The following is a 14,133-nucleotide window of genomic DNA, read 5'->3' as shown; positions in this document are numbered from 1 at the left end:
TAAAGTCTGCACGTTTTTCATATGTACAACTCAGAAGTCAACTCTACTGTGAACAGAAAAACAAGGCTCCATTTGATTGTAAAAGATAATTATCCCGACCTCTTTGCAAAGAGAGGTGTTTATAATCAGTTAATTAGTGAGTTTCCAATTTACATTGTGCAGGGAAATTGTTGTATCAAAGCAGATACAAAGACTATGTATGACAGTTTTCTTCCTTTTTTTTTAACAGCAAGTGAGAAGAAGATGACTTGGGGAGCAAGATAATTAACACATTGAGCTTTAGGTTCAACTGTGTCTCACCCAAAGTACCCAGAACAACGCAGGGTGTAATTATTCTAAAATAAGTAAATTTAGGAAATACAAATCATCCATCTTAATAAGCATTATTTTTGAAGAAAAAATGATATGCAGTCCTCCATAAAAGATAACATGGTGAGGAAACAAAAGGGTCAGCTCTCAAGGGACCACACTTAGTAATCTGGCTGTGCGAAATAAGTAGATTAATTTAGGCAAAGTCACTACCTAGCCACAGAATCAGTCTTTACCTGTCCAATGGCAGTTCGGTAACGCGAAGTCAGGGCCATTAGTTTTGTGCATCACCACAGTATCCCCAAGTGCCTAGCCTTGAGTCGTAAAAGTGGAGGAACTTGATAAATTTTGTTTAATGAGTGACCCTGCATGAATAAGAATGTACTCATATCACCGAATTGTAGACAGAAAAAGGACAGCTAGAAATTAGTTTGAAAAAACCTTCAGGAAATTACCATTGTATTCTGTCTATAGGAACATCTAATTCTATGTGCCGTTCTTATAGGGTACTACAGGGAAAACATTCCTTAATCCTCTTACTTCAGTAAAAATGGAAGACCACATCCAAGGCAATCTCACAGTTTGTATTTCAGAGATGTGCTCATCATATCATTTTGCTAAGTATATAAGGAATTTTCAGTTGCAATAGACACATTAAAGACTTGTGTTTTTTTAAAGGAGCAACCACAAAACCAACAAAAATGTCACCTGTTCCAGAGAGTGGCACTTTGTATCAAATTTGCCAGTCCTTGTTTTCAAAGTTCAAAATCACCTCATACCACTGGAAGTATCTTTGGCTAACATTTCGAGCATTACCCCCATCTCCAGAAGGCAGAATTTCAGACTGCTTGCCCGAGTCGAATGGCCTTCAGCTGATACCCCCGCCCATTAATATTGTACAGGAGCTCTGCCAGGTTCCTTTGGGGCACAGTTGTGCGGGAACAGTAATGGAATTGAGAAGGTGGAAGGTTGACAGTGGCTAATGGATTGCGTGATAGGAAGAGACGGGGCCAGTCTAGTAACTGTGTCCCTAACCTGGTTTCAGGGGAGGCTCTAAACCCTTCATTGTGTTTTACAGGATATGAATGATTATCCTCCAGTATTTAGTAAACGAATCTACAAAGGGATGGTGGCTCCGGATGCTGTCAAGGGCACACCTATCACCACGGTTTATGCTGAAGACGCAGACCCTCCTGTAAGTAGAAGACGTTAATTAATACTCTGAGCTGTAGTGAAGAAAACCTTGCACGCTCACAAATGACGCAGGTTCTGGGACAGCATAAAAGTTGAGCTCCACCCTGTTCTCAGGCATTTTGCGTGCTCTCGCCTGTTGCACCCACAGGTACACACCATATTGCAAATGATTATTGTGGAACACAGACAGTTGCGCATATGCTTTTTGTTTTTCTGGAGTTCAAAATTTATGATTCACCAGTTTAGCACTAGTGATAAATATATGTGGAAAGAATTCTCTGGGTTTGGAATCAGCATCATTAGGGTTCTGTATTTACAACAGTGGAAGCTAAGTTCAGTTGGGTTCGATCCCAATGTATTTTCCATGTTATTCATATATGACTGTGCTGGTAACAAACTCTAGATCAACAGGTGACACAATACTTATATTGACTGTGTTAATTTGAGTAAAATTGAAATATTAATATTTCTTTTAGAACATATCTAATACCTTCTTTTTTATCTAGAATTTTACCTCTTTTGAGATATCCCAAATTGCCTTCCGAAATAGAGGGTTTTCAATGAAAACCTTATTATAGCAGAAGTGAGGTACATGTTCCTTGATGTTATCATTTTACTGTCTTAAAAGTAGCATATAGAAATAATAGTACCTACATAAAAGTGCTTTCTATAAATAGTTTGAGTGCTCTATAAAAATTAATTACTTATTCTCATAATAGCCACATGATGAAGACTTTAAATCCTTTACTTTGAGTGAGCTACCACTATTAGTCAGTGGCTGATATATTCTAGAAAAATAATAGAAATATCTAATAAGCCATTATAGAAAAGTAAGAAAATAGAAGAAGACCAGAATTATATAAGTGATTTAGAAGTTCTGCTTTATATTGCTTATATAAATACTATTTGTATAATGGTATTTATTTAAGAAAAAGTGAATGGCAGTCATAACATTTTTCAGCTTCAACTGTGACAGGCCATATAAAGTCTTTTGTGACTATAAGGTCTTGAAAAATAATAATGTTAACATGAAAGCAATGACCTTTCACTCAGAAGCTCCTTTTCTTGAGTGTGTTAAAATGTCTTTGAAACTGATTTACTGCATTTTGGGAAATATGGTAGGCCAAATTTCATAGATGTGAGCACACACAGTACAGATGCTGAATGTGACATCGGTTCTTTTTCTGCTTTTTACGTAAACTTTCAGAGGCAGAAAATACTTAGAAATTAGGAATACACGTTCAATTCTTTTCAAGACTTGTGTTTAGAACATCAAGCCTAGACTGATTATTGTGCTAACCAGTTTTTGCTCTCCTGACCTGACAGTCGTACAGGAAGAACATAACTGCATATAGAAATTATAACATGCTGTACTAAATGAGTATAAAAAGCACAGCATCTTAAAATGCTCATATTTCTAAGAAATTCATATTGGCACAGAATTTAAGGCAGTGTTATGATTAATGGAATTAAGATGAAGACTAATGTAGCTGTGCTCATCACCTCAGTGGGACAGACCTCACCATCTTCGCATGGACGGCAAAATCCTCATTTCACCATTGGGACCTGCCGCCGTGGTCCCTGGTTTGACATTCAGGTCACCCCACTGATGTCACAGGAGTTGTCTTGGTCTGTTATCTGTTCTATAAATGAATGCAGTCACTTATCTAAGCTATCCAGAGAGAAGGCCCTGTTTTTTGCACCCAGAAGCTCTTTCATGGAAACACAGCAGGCTCAGGTTCCATACTTCTTCTAAGAAGGTCTTAGATTTGCAGCCCCAGTGGTACCTCTTAACATTTTATACCTAACGCTGGCTTGTCAGTGGGTGAGAGGCAGATGCCAGTCATTCAGTTGAGATACTGAGCATATTTATTTCAGTTAGTGAATATGTATTTTATTAGACTCAGACTTTTTTATTAAGGTCTTTATTTTAATTTCAGTATAGTTAACATCTGGAATTATGTTAGTTTCAGGTGTAAAACATAGTGATTCTACACTTCCGTACATTATTCAGGTCTCATCACAACAAGTACCCTCCTTAACCCCCATCCCCTGTTACCCCCATCCCCCCAACGTCCTCTCTGGTGACCATCAGTGTGTTCTCTAGAGTTAAAAATCTGTTTTGGGTTTCTCTCTCTCTTTCTCTCTCTCCTGTATTTTTCCTTTGTTCATTTGTTTTGTTTCTTAAGTTTCACATATGAGTAAAATCATATGGTACTTGTCTTTTTCTGATTTATTTTGCTTAGCTGAATACTCTCTAGTTCCAACCATGTCATGGCAAATGGCAAGATGTCATTCTTTTTTTTTTTAATTTTTTTTAATGTTTATTTATTTTTGAGACAGAGAGAGACAGAGCATGAACGGGGGAGGGTCAGAGAGAGGGAGACACAGAATCTGAAACAGGCTCCAGGCTCCGAGCTGTCGGCACAGAGCCTGACACGGGGCTCGAACTCACAGACCGCGAGATCATGACCTGAGCCGAAGTCAGCCACTTAACCTACTGAGCCACCCAGGAGCCCTGATGTCATTCTTTTTTATGGCTGAGTAATATTCCATTGTGTCTAAACACACAGACACACACACACACATACTACATCTTCTTTACCCATTCATCTATTGATAGACACTTGTGATGTTTCCATAATTGGGCTATTATAAATAATGCTGCAATAAACATAGAGTTACATGTATCCCTTTGAATTAATGTTTTTGTATTTGGGGGGTAAGTACCCAATAGTGTGATTACTGGATGATATGGTAGTTCTATTTTTAACCTTTTAGGAATCTCCATACTGTTTTCCTCGGTGGCTGCACCAGTTTGCAGTCCCACCAACAGTGCACAACGGTTCCTTTTTCTCCACATCCTCGTCAGCACCTGTCGTTTCTTGTGTTGTTGATTTTAGCCATTCTGACAGGTTATCAGACTCCGTGCTGATCCTTGACCCACCAGCCATCTTTGGCCTACCCAGCATTCATCACTGAGTTTGCCCATCATTGCTGCAAACGACCATGCCGTTGGGCTGCACCAGCACCAACCAGAAATAAAGGCTCAATTCTGTGAAAAATCTCAGAAGATAAATATTATATTGCGCAATTTTCAAAAATAGTATCATTGATTTTTCTTTTTATTATTTTACGTTGGTGCCATAAGTACAGAATAAATATTTTTTGGATGAGCTTGTTAAGCAATTTCCACTTGGTTGCTATCATAAACATTTACTGATTAGAAGATACCATTCAGGGCTCCATGTATAAGTATCTATGGAGACACGTGTGGATATATAATGGTCTCCTTTCCAAACTAGGAGCTGAAGTCTTTGGGGACGGGAATCAAACCTTAATTCCAGTTTGCATTCCTGTGTGCAACTCAATGCTTGAAACTTAGTGGTCTGTTAGGAAACGTTTGTTAAATAATTGAATAAATGAAAAAATTCACAGTTATTTCTGTGTTCTTCAGAACTGACAATGTGTGACGAGTATTCGGGAAATGAGTTATTTGTGATCTTGGGGACCCGTGTGCATATCCGCAAGCCCCAGTCTGGCCGTCTGAGGGCTGTGAGGTTAAGGCGGGTGCCGTGTGCAATGCCAGGCACCACTTATATACTGGGCATTGCTACAACTCAGAAGTAATCATTTTCACCTCGAGAGGCTGGCCACCTCTTCTTCAAGCCACCGTATGTCTTCTGAATGAAGTGAGAACCACCCGTTTTCACCTAGAAAATAGCAACAACAAAATCCTTTGAGGTATCAGATGGAGAAACTGGGTAAGGTCTTAGAGGCAGAGAGAGCATTGCTGCTGAATATCATTTAAGAATTATAAAATGCATATTGTGCAGAAGTAGAGTGCTCTAGAGGGAAGGTTGCTTTTTGTTTTTTGTTTTTTCCCACTGAATTAAAGCTGTTAGGGCTTTATTTTCTGCCTTGTTTTTGTGACAGCTTTGGCATTATGTAGTTCACCAGAGAGATGAGTAGGGAATGACTGATCATTTTGGATATTAAAAATTGCTAACCTTTTCTTTGTGCTCACCAGAGACTTCTCACTCCAGACTTTGACAAAACAAAACTGCAAGTGTAATTTCCATTTGCATATTTTATTCTTTCCGAAGCTGCAAGCCAGACCCTGGGACACAGGGGTTCTCTTTGCAGGCAGGGCGAGTGCCTGACGGAGTAATGTCCCTTGCGAGCATGTGGACGCAGAAAAGTTGGCATAAATAAATGAAGTTTGCATTATTACTATTTCCAAGAAAGCGCGAGGAGCCCACAGAGGATTTTTTTTCCTCATTGTGATAGTACTCTTTCCACTTCATGCATTTCAGGAATTTATTAGATTCCTTTTTAAAGTAAAGTAGTGATTGGGAACGTGTTCAATATTAGCAACTGTGACCAACTTTCTTATTTGCTTATACTGGTGTGAGAATTACTGAGATGTCAAAGACTTCTTTTTCCGAATTTGGATATTCACTTGGGAAATAAATATGCTCCATAAGAGAAATCTTGAAAGTTCTCAATAGTAATTGGCTTTAAAAATCAGTTGAGTGTTCTCACTATGTTTTTTTGGTCAGAAATAATTTTGGTGCGCCTGGGTGGCTCAGTCAGTTAAGCATCCGACTTCAGCTCAGGTCATGAACTTATGGTTTGTGAGTTCGAGCCTCATGTCGACCTCTGTGCTGACATTGCAGAGCCTGCTTGGGAGTCTCTCTCTCCCTCTCTCTCACTGCCCCCATTCCCGGTGCTCGTTTGCTCTCCCTCTCTCTCAAAATACATAAATAAGCTTTAAAAAAAAGAAAGAATTTTTTAAAGGGCCAATAATTGCAAGTGTAGGGTACTTTTTCCCCTCTGCTGAGATTTTGAGAGGTTTCCTGGCCATTCAGAGTTCAGACACCCTGCCTGGGGAACTATTTTTAAAGTGTTTTCACAGGTGGCTTTAACATCCTTCCCAATCATTCAAGTGTCGTTGGTCTCTAGAGAGTAAAAAAAGATGGCCGGGTTTTCTTTTCTGCGATGCATACTTTGTGTTTTATCGAATTGACAAGATGTCACCAAATAATGCCAAGTAATGGTGGTTATCTTCTCAAAATGTTTACCCCTTGGGTCTCACAGTAGAACCAAAGTAACACTTACCTCTATCCATGATTGCCCTGGGAAAAAGTTAAAACCATTCAAGGCTAGGAGTTTGAGATTATATTTTTGCCTCCGTATAACATGGTGTTCAGTATTATTTTCCATTGATGTCTCTACAGATCTGGTTTTCCTCACTCACCACATCCTGGCTTGTGTTGTTATGTTATACTGACTTAGATTATTGCCAGCATTTTAAATTACCAAAGACTCTGTCAAAGCTCAGTGCCTACCAACCACATTGGCTGACCCTGGAGCATGTGGGGGAGTGCACACAGCTCACTGGTTTTTTCCCTTCACATCAAAGCTGTCAGGGAATAGTTATCAAAAGCTGTTTTTGCAAAGCATGTCAGCTTGTGAAAATTGAGATGATGTAGCCTCAACCTGTGTCTCTCTGGTCTCGAATACTTAATTAGAAAGAAAACACACAGAGAGACAGTTGGGACTTGATCTCTAAAATGACAATGAGCTATAATTAGATTTGAGAGTGTAAATGAGTACAAAAGGGAAGGTTTTATGAGAAAGTTTATACATGATTAATGTCTGGAAAAGGCTTATCTAATGTTTTAAGAATCTGTGTCATTTTCTTTCTGTGGCTTATTGATTCCTTTCAAGAACAATTACGTTGTTAGCATTACTTGAGATCAATATTAGATTTAACTGTTTCAGATGTAAATATTGCTCTTCTAATTAAAACCTGCCATCTTTCTAGGACTAAAGGGGCATTTTTCTTTTGTTGTAAATGGCAGCATCTGTGAAGCTTAGGGGGTGTTTTGGCCTTTAAATATGTGTCGCTCAGTGATACAGCCGTGATTTACACCATTTTTCTTTTATGAGAATAAACCTCATGCGGTTAGGATCCCAGTACGCATCAGCAAGCGGTTTCCAAGGGAATTGACTGAAATATAGCAAGGCTTCTACGGCGTTCCTATAGGCCTCTGTCGTGGCTTAAATGATGTGTTTTATTGTAAAGTTCTGGCCAGAGGAAATGGGAAGAGATCGTCTGGAAGAGTATCTTGGCTTCACATGATCTGGGTTTGTGATGTCGACACCCTCAGAGCTAAGCCACACACTGGCATGGAGTCTCTACAGGTATCTCTTTGAGTTCCTGATTTCAATTCTTCTGGGTGTACACCTATAAATAGGATTGCAGGGTCATAAGGTAGTTCTCTTTTCAATTTTTTGAGGGACCGCCATACTGTTTTCCATAGTGGCTGCACTGGTTTACAATCCTACCAATAACGTACGAGGGTTCACATTAGCTCTCTCATGACATTCGTTCTCTATTGGATTGTTTTGATAATAGCCTTCCTAACATGTGTGAGGTGATGTCTCATTGTGGTTTTGATTGGCATTTCCATAACGATGAGTGATGGTGAGCATCTTTCCATGTGTCTGTGAGCCATCCGTATGTCTTCTTTGGAGAAATCTTTATCCACGTTCTTTGCCCATTTTTTTTAACCAGATTATTTATTTGGTTGTCATTGTTGTTCTAGAGACCTGCCGTACAACATTGAACTTATAGTCATCACTACTGTATAGTACACTTAAAAATATTTTTAAAAAGTAGATCTCATATTAAGTGTTCTTACCACAATATAAGTAAGTAAGTAAATAAATAAATAAGTAAATAACTAAATAAATAAATAAAGTACTGGGACGCCTGGGTGGCTCAGTCCTTTAAGCATCCAAATCTTGATTTTGGCTCAGGTCATGATTTCACAGTTCATGAAATCAAGCCCCACGTTGGGCTCTGCTCTGACCATGAAGCTTCCTTGGGATCCTTTCTCTTTCCCCCTCTCTCCGTCCCTCCTCCACTTGCTCTCTTTCAAAATAAATAAATAGCATTAAAAAAAACAGTACTTATGTGGTACCTGAGTGGCTCAGTTCATTAATTGTCTGACTCTTGCATTCAGTTCAGGTCATGATCTCACTATTTGTGAGACTATTTGTGTGACTCAGAGCCCCGAGTCAGGGTCTTTGCTGACAGCATGGAGCCTGCTGGGGGCGGGGGGTGGGGGGTGGGGGTGACCTCTGTCTGCCCCTCCCCCACTCATGTGCACACTCTCTCTCTCTCAAAATAAATAAACAAATTTTTAAAAAGAATAACAAAATAGTACTTACTCTGTTGGATTGGTATGAGGATTATATGATAGCATTTGTGGGGAACAATTGGTGCCATACAGTGAATATTCAGCAAATATTATCTGCCATTGTTGTTGTCTTTCTCTGGTCTTTTTCAGGCTTTGCATCTCTGATACTTGCCTTCTGTATTTACTGTTTATATTCTGCTACCTTCTCTCTTTTCTTTTCACCTGCACTCCAGGAAAGCCTGTAAAGGTCACAGGTCGGGTCAACCGAGCATGGGTCGGGGGATGCGTAAGGTACGGGGCAGCGGAGAAGGAGCGGGCCTCTGTGACAACTTCACAGCCTGATCTCTTCTGGGGGTCTTTTGCAGTGCATGTGCCTGAGGGGAGCCCTCTGAACTCAGGGTTCTGTTTGAGCCGGCCAGTGCTCCGGGCGCATGCGATGGCGTGTCTGGCTTTAAACCTGGCTCTCCCAGCATGATAATGGAGGACCCTCACCCCCGTTCTCTCCCCTGCTCCAAGCAGACTTGCCGCAGAGTCAGAGAATCCCAAAGCATTCAGGGGAGTCTCAGGATCAAGAATTTCAGCCACACGGGGGACTAGCACTTCAGAGAGATTCCCATACAGCCATGGTCATTATTAAGTGTGATGTATCTTCAGAACTTCTAGCACAGCAGGATTTTATGAGCACACAGCACCGAGAATGAAATGTGAGAACATAATACTCCGTGAAAGTAGTAAGAAAAAGAAAATAATGCCATTATATAAAGGCTTTTTTTAAAAAAAAAAAGTAAAACTGCACACAGTATGCAACAATTAGGTCTTCCCCCAAAAATGCTGCAGAGTAAACAGTACCAAATTGTTACTAATTCATTATATCAAAGATTTATATTCTTACTCGTAGATCTCCAAGGCAGCTAGGGGTTGGCCGACCTTGCTCTCCGGCTGAAGGTTGGCCTCAAATCTGTCCCACGTGAGTCTTCTTTCAGGGATCTTTGCCGAAGCTAGCCTGCCCTGTTCCCAGTGACGATGAAACCACAAGGGAATTTGCCCAACTGACATGGCCACAGGTCAGGCCACTGGCCGTGTGTCTGTCTTGGGTCCATTGACCAAAGCAAGTCCCACAGCCCAACCCAGAATCAATGGGCCTGGAAGTGGAGGAAAAAGGAGTGGATATTTACTGAACAATAGTACGATGTACCACAACTGTTCAGTTAAGGTTCTCTTTAAATTCATTGAGATGGTTGAGGAAGATTGTAGGAGTAAGGTATGAGGATAAAAGATGTAAAGAAATGCTAAGTGGAGGCACCTGGGTGGCTTAGTCGGTTGAGCATCTGACTCTTTGTTTGGGCTCCCCAGTCACGATCCCACAGGTTCTTAAGATCGAGCCCCGTGTCAGGCTCTGTGCTGACCGAGCAGAGCCTGCTTGGGATTCTTTCTCTCTTTTTCTCAAAATAAATAAATAAATATTAAAAAAATAAATAAATGAGAAGCAAATATGCCTATTGATCCACTGACGGCAATGTTTCATAAACTGTGGATTATATTTAACTTAAATCTCTGTCCTTATGTTCCAAACAAAATAGAAATTCTTTAATATTTATTACACGTGTGTCTCCGTTGTTAATTAAGAGTACTGCATTAGGTATTAAAGATTAAAACGGTCATGTTTCCTAGCCTAAGAATTTCAAATTCAGAGTTAGAAATCAAATAAATAGAAATGACAGACCATAAATCTCTGAAAAGTAAATCTTTATAGTGCTATGAAATTAGACAGAAGGGAGCCTGATTTTGTATGGAAAGTCAAGGAAGTTTCTGGAAAAAGTGGCTGAAAGTTGAAGTCTGGAAGAGAAAGAGGCATTTCCACTGGAAGGTGACATGACAGAATTAGGCCCTAAAGTCAGAGGAAGAAAAATAATGATCAAAAACCAAAAGAAAATACTTTTGTCAGGAGTCTGGAGCAGTAAACCCAAGTCAGACTCTGTGGGTTCGGCTAGACCATGAAGAGAGTGCCAAGATTTCTTGTCTCATCCTAAGAAAAGTAGGAATTTCAAACAGAGGGGACAGGATCACTAGTTATTAGCTCCCGTTCAGATTCGTCCCTACTTTTAAGTTCCTTTGTTTTCATGAGTTGGCTTCTGTGAGGAAAGCTGAATGTGCGATGTTACTTTTATAAATTTTAAAATGTATCTGAGTGAAAACATTTGACAAGGAATGTGTTATTTATTGGATGTCTGTAGGGGATTGAGACATGCTTACCTTTGAAAAACATGTTTTCCCAAAGATACAGAGGTAAATAACTACTGCTCAGTGTCTTCAGTAGTTATGTTAATGCCGCATCCGTAGAAACTGAACTGTGTGCACTACCCGACCTCTATCAGGTCATGACATCCGGCACAAGGAAGTTGGCTTTGCAAGTGTGGACTCACTATGTCGTCAACACAACACGTTGCAGTCACTACAGGTGTGAAAGGGAGGGGAGGGGAGAGGGAGGGAAAAACCGCACTTGGAGAGTTTCCCAGGGTCTTTCAAGGATACCTTAGCGTTCGGTCAGATCCAGTAAAAAAACCATTATGATTGCCAAACATGACCCAAACCCCTTTACAGTAGTCCCTAATGCCAAATGATACTTGGGAGGTTTTGAGAATTATACCATTACAAAATACATCATATTAGTTGCTTTCAAAGACATGGGGAAAAAGAAGTTTGGAAACCACATCAGGGGGAAGAATCTGGGTATACTTGAAAACAAATTACTTCATGTTTGTGTGTAATGGTAATAACAGGTTTAGTATTCCCTGATTTAATGTGATTCCCATTATTACGAAGAAAATTATGTGGGTCTGAATAAGTAATTTCTTGATAATTATGTATATAAGAAAAATTACTGAATCAAGATATCCCCTGGTATTAAGAACTTAATTATTTTGGCCCATTATAGTCTCGTTGAAATTCCCTATGTTTGCAAGTTTGGAACATCTTTCATACAGACCTGCAGTTACCTTCTGTAGTAATTAATTATATTTTTATCATCATTAAGTGAAAACATATTGTGTTTAATGCTCACTATAAGAATGTAAGTCATAAGTAAAAATGAACTGAGCAATAAAGAAGGTAATTGAAATCTCAGGGTTCTATTTTCTTGAGATAAATTTACATTTACTCTGCCACATTAATTAGACCCACTCTGTCATATATAAATGTTTTTTGATGTAAAAAAATCTAATGTCAACACCATCATGACAGGATTTTTTTTTGGTGGGGGGGCTGTCATGTTCCCATCATCTAGGGAAAAAATGCCCGGTTCAGGTTGTCACTGTGTCACCATATTGCTCTGTATGTGCTGAATAAATGGCTATGCCAGTACTAGCTCATACTAATATTTGCTGAGCCTTTCACAGTCAAATTTAGTAGATAAAAGGACATCACAAAGCGGAAATGCCTTTCACATTTTGGAATCCCCACTCTATTTAAATAAGTCACATACTACCTCAAATCATATTTGGAAAGGAGCCTAGTACATGAACAAACAAATCAATTAATTCATTTGTTAATAGATGTCATTAAGTCATGTCCTTCCTGAGGGCAATTAGGGTTGGCACACAGCCCGAGTCCTTCAAAGCTATTGACAAATGTCACTAGGGGTTGGCATCTGTGTTTAACCAGGAAAAATGATACCGTACTGCCCTTACTTGACTTCTTTCAACCTCATTTCCATGTAAGAATAACAAGACCATTTCGCTGGCTTGGTGTTTGGGTTTAATGAAGAATGAAAGCGCTTAGCCAATGTCAGGCACAGAGATGTTAGTTGATGTTTCATTCTCCTCGTCCTTGCATTCAGGCAGATGGGAAAGATGGCGAACTTCACCTCTGGTTTGGTACAGTGCTGACATAGTCATCATTTGTACACCTGAGGATGTCAGTGCCTGGACTTGTAAAGTAATTCTGCTGTCATCTGTGTCATTGGCCAATTTGAGAGGAAAATTTTCACGAAAACACGTGCTAACTGGGTCTCTACACCCCCCCACCCAAATAAATATGTACATACTTCAAGAAAGTTTTTTTTTAACCGAAAATTAGCAAGGTCTTTTGTTTAAATTGATATCTTTAATTTATGTCACTTCATAATGATACCTGTCTACTTTTATCCCCTTGAGTGGAAGATAAAGTATCCACAATCTTGACACACACCTTACGTTTTAGCTTGTCACTTTCGTACCCAAACGATGCACCAGATCAGACTTGACCAGTAACACAGTCGCTACGATCTGTGTAGCAGGGGACGTGTTCAAGGCACATCTTGATGTGTAAATGCCTGCGCAGTGAGGTGGAAAGTCCAGTTGACTATAATCCTGAAACTGTGTCATCTGGTTCTAGCACGTTCATGTGCTAGTGCCCATGCTTCTTTAGAGCTTTTATCAGAAATGTCAGTAGGCGGTTGTGTTTATCTATGGACCTTTTGTCCCCCTTGTCCCAGTTATGAGCCCCGTAAGTACAGGAATACAGGAGCACATCTGTCTTTCTCATCATTGCCTGTCATCTTGAGAGATGAACATTAGCTATAGATGGGAATCTATGGACAGATATTAGTGGGTTTTAAATTCAAAACATGCCAACAACTTAGCAACTTTCTTTTATTTTTAAACACTTTTATTTTATTTAAGTTTATTTATTTATTTTAAGAGAGAGAGTGAGCAGGAAAGGGACAGAGAGAGAGGGAGAGAGAGAATCCCAAGCAGGCTCTGTGCTGTCAATGCAGAGCCCAACATGGGGCTTGATCCTGTGAACCATGAGATCATGACCTGAGCCGAAACCAAGAGTTGGATGCATAACCCACTGAGCCACCCAGTGCCCCAACTTAGCTATTTTCTGAGATAAGCCAATTCTTGGAGGTCTTCCACACCATACACAAAATGACCTATATAACTATGATTCTCACAATTACCAAAAATATTACTCAGAAGTCTCAATCCTTTTCAACAACTGGTTAACTCACAACATAACTCAGATTTGGCACATTGTGTAATGTAGTTGGTGTGAGAAAACATCATCTGTATCTTGATAATATAAGCCGTCTCAGGGTCCCTTTATTAGAAAACTCAAGAGGATTGTGTCATTACTTTAAAGGATAAGCTTAACAGCAGAAGGTATTGACTCTAATTACAGGGGTAACAGAAAGTACGGACAGGAGCTGTGAAGTAGGGAAGAGATACTGCTTTATATTCAGCCAGTCCAGAAAAGAAGAAGAAGAAGAAGAAGAAGAAGAAGAAGAAGAAGAAGAAGAAGAAGAAGAAAGAACTTTCATGACAATAGTTCTGTTTCTCTAGTACTGTGCTCAGGGATCTTTTTTGAAAGAATATGTATTCTCCTCCTGTTTTTTTCCTTTGGGAGCTATGTTTTCATAGGTTCTATCATCATCTCTTTT

At 39.6% G+C, this 14,133-nt stretch overlaps 1 protein-coding gene across 1 annotated transcript in view; it reads left to right on the top strand.

Annotated features, from left to right (window-relative positions):
* PCDH15 (protocadherin related 15) overlaps window positions 1-14,133 on the top strand; it is a 786,947-nt gene that overhangs the window by 600,868 nt on the left and 171,946 nt on the right. Inside the window, 1 exon segment of the mRNA XM_032595259.1 lies at window positions 1,388-1,504. Coding sequence (XP_032451150.1) covers window positions 1,388-1,504 — 117 coding nt within the window.

The sequence above is a fragment of the Lynx canadensis genome, chromosome D2 (genome assembly GCF_007474595.2).
Source record: "Lynx canadensis isolate LIC74 chromosome D2, mLynCan4.pri.v2, whole genome shotgun sequence".
NCBI lineage: Eukaryota > Metazoa > Chordata > Mammalia > Carnivora > Felidae > Lynx > Lynx canadensis.
The sequence above is the reverse complement of the archived record's forward strand: the minus strand, read 5'-3'. Positions and strand labels throughout refer to the sequence as shown.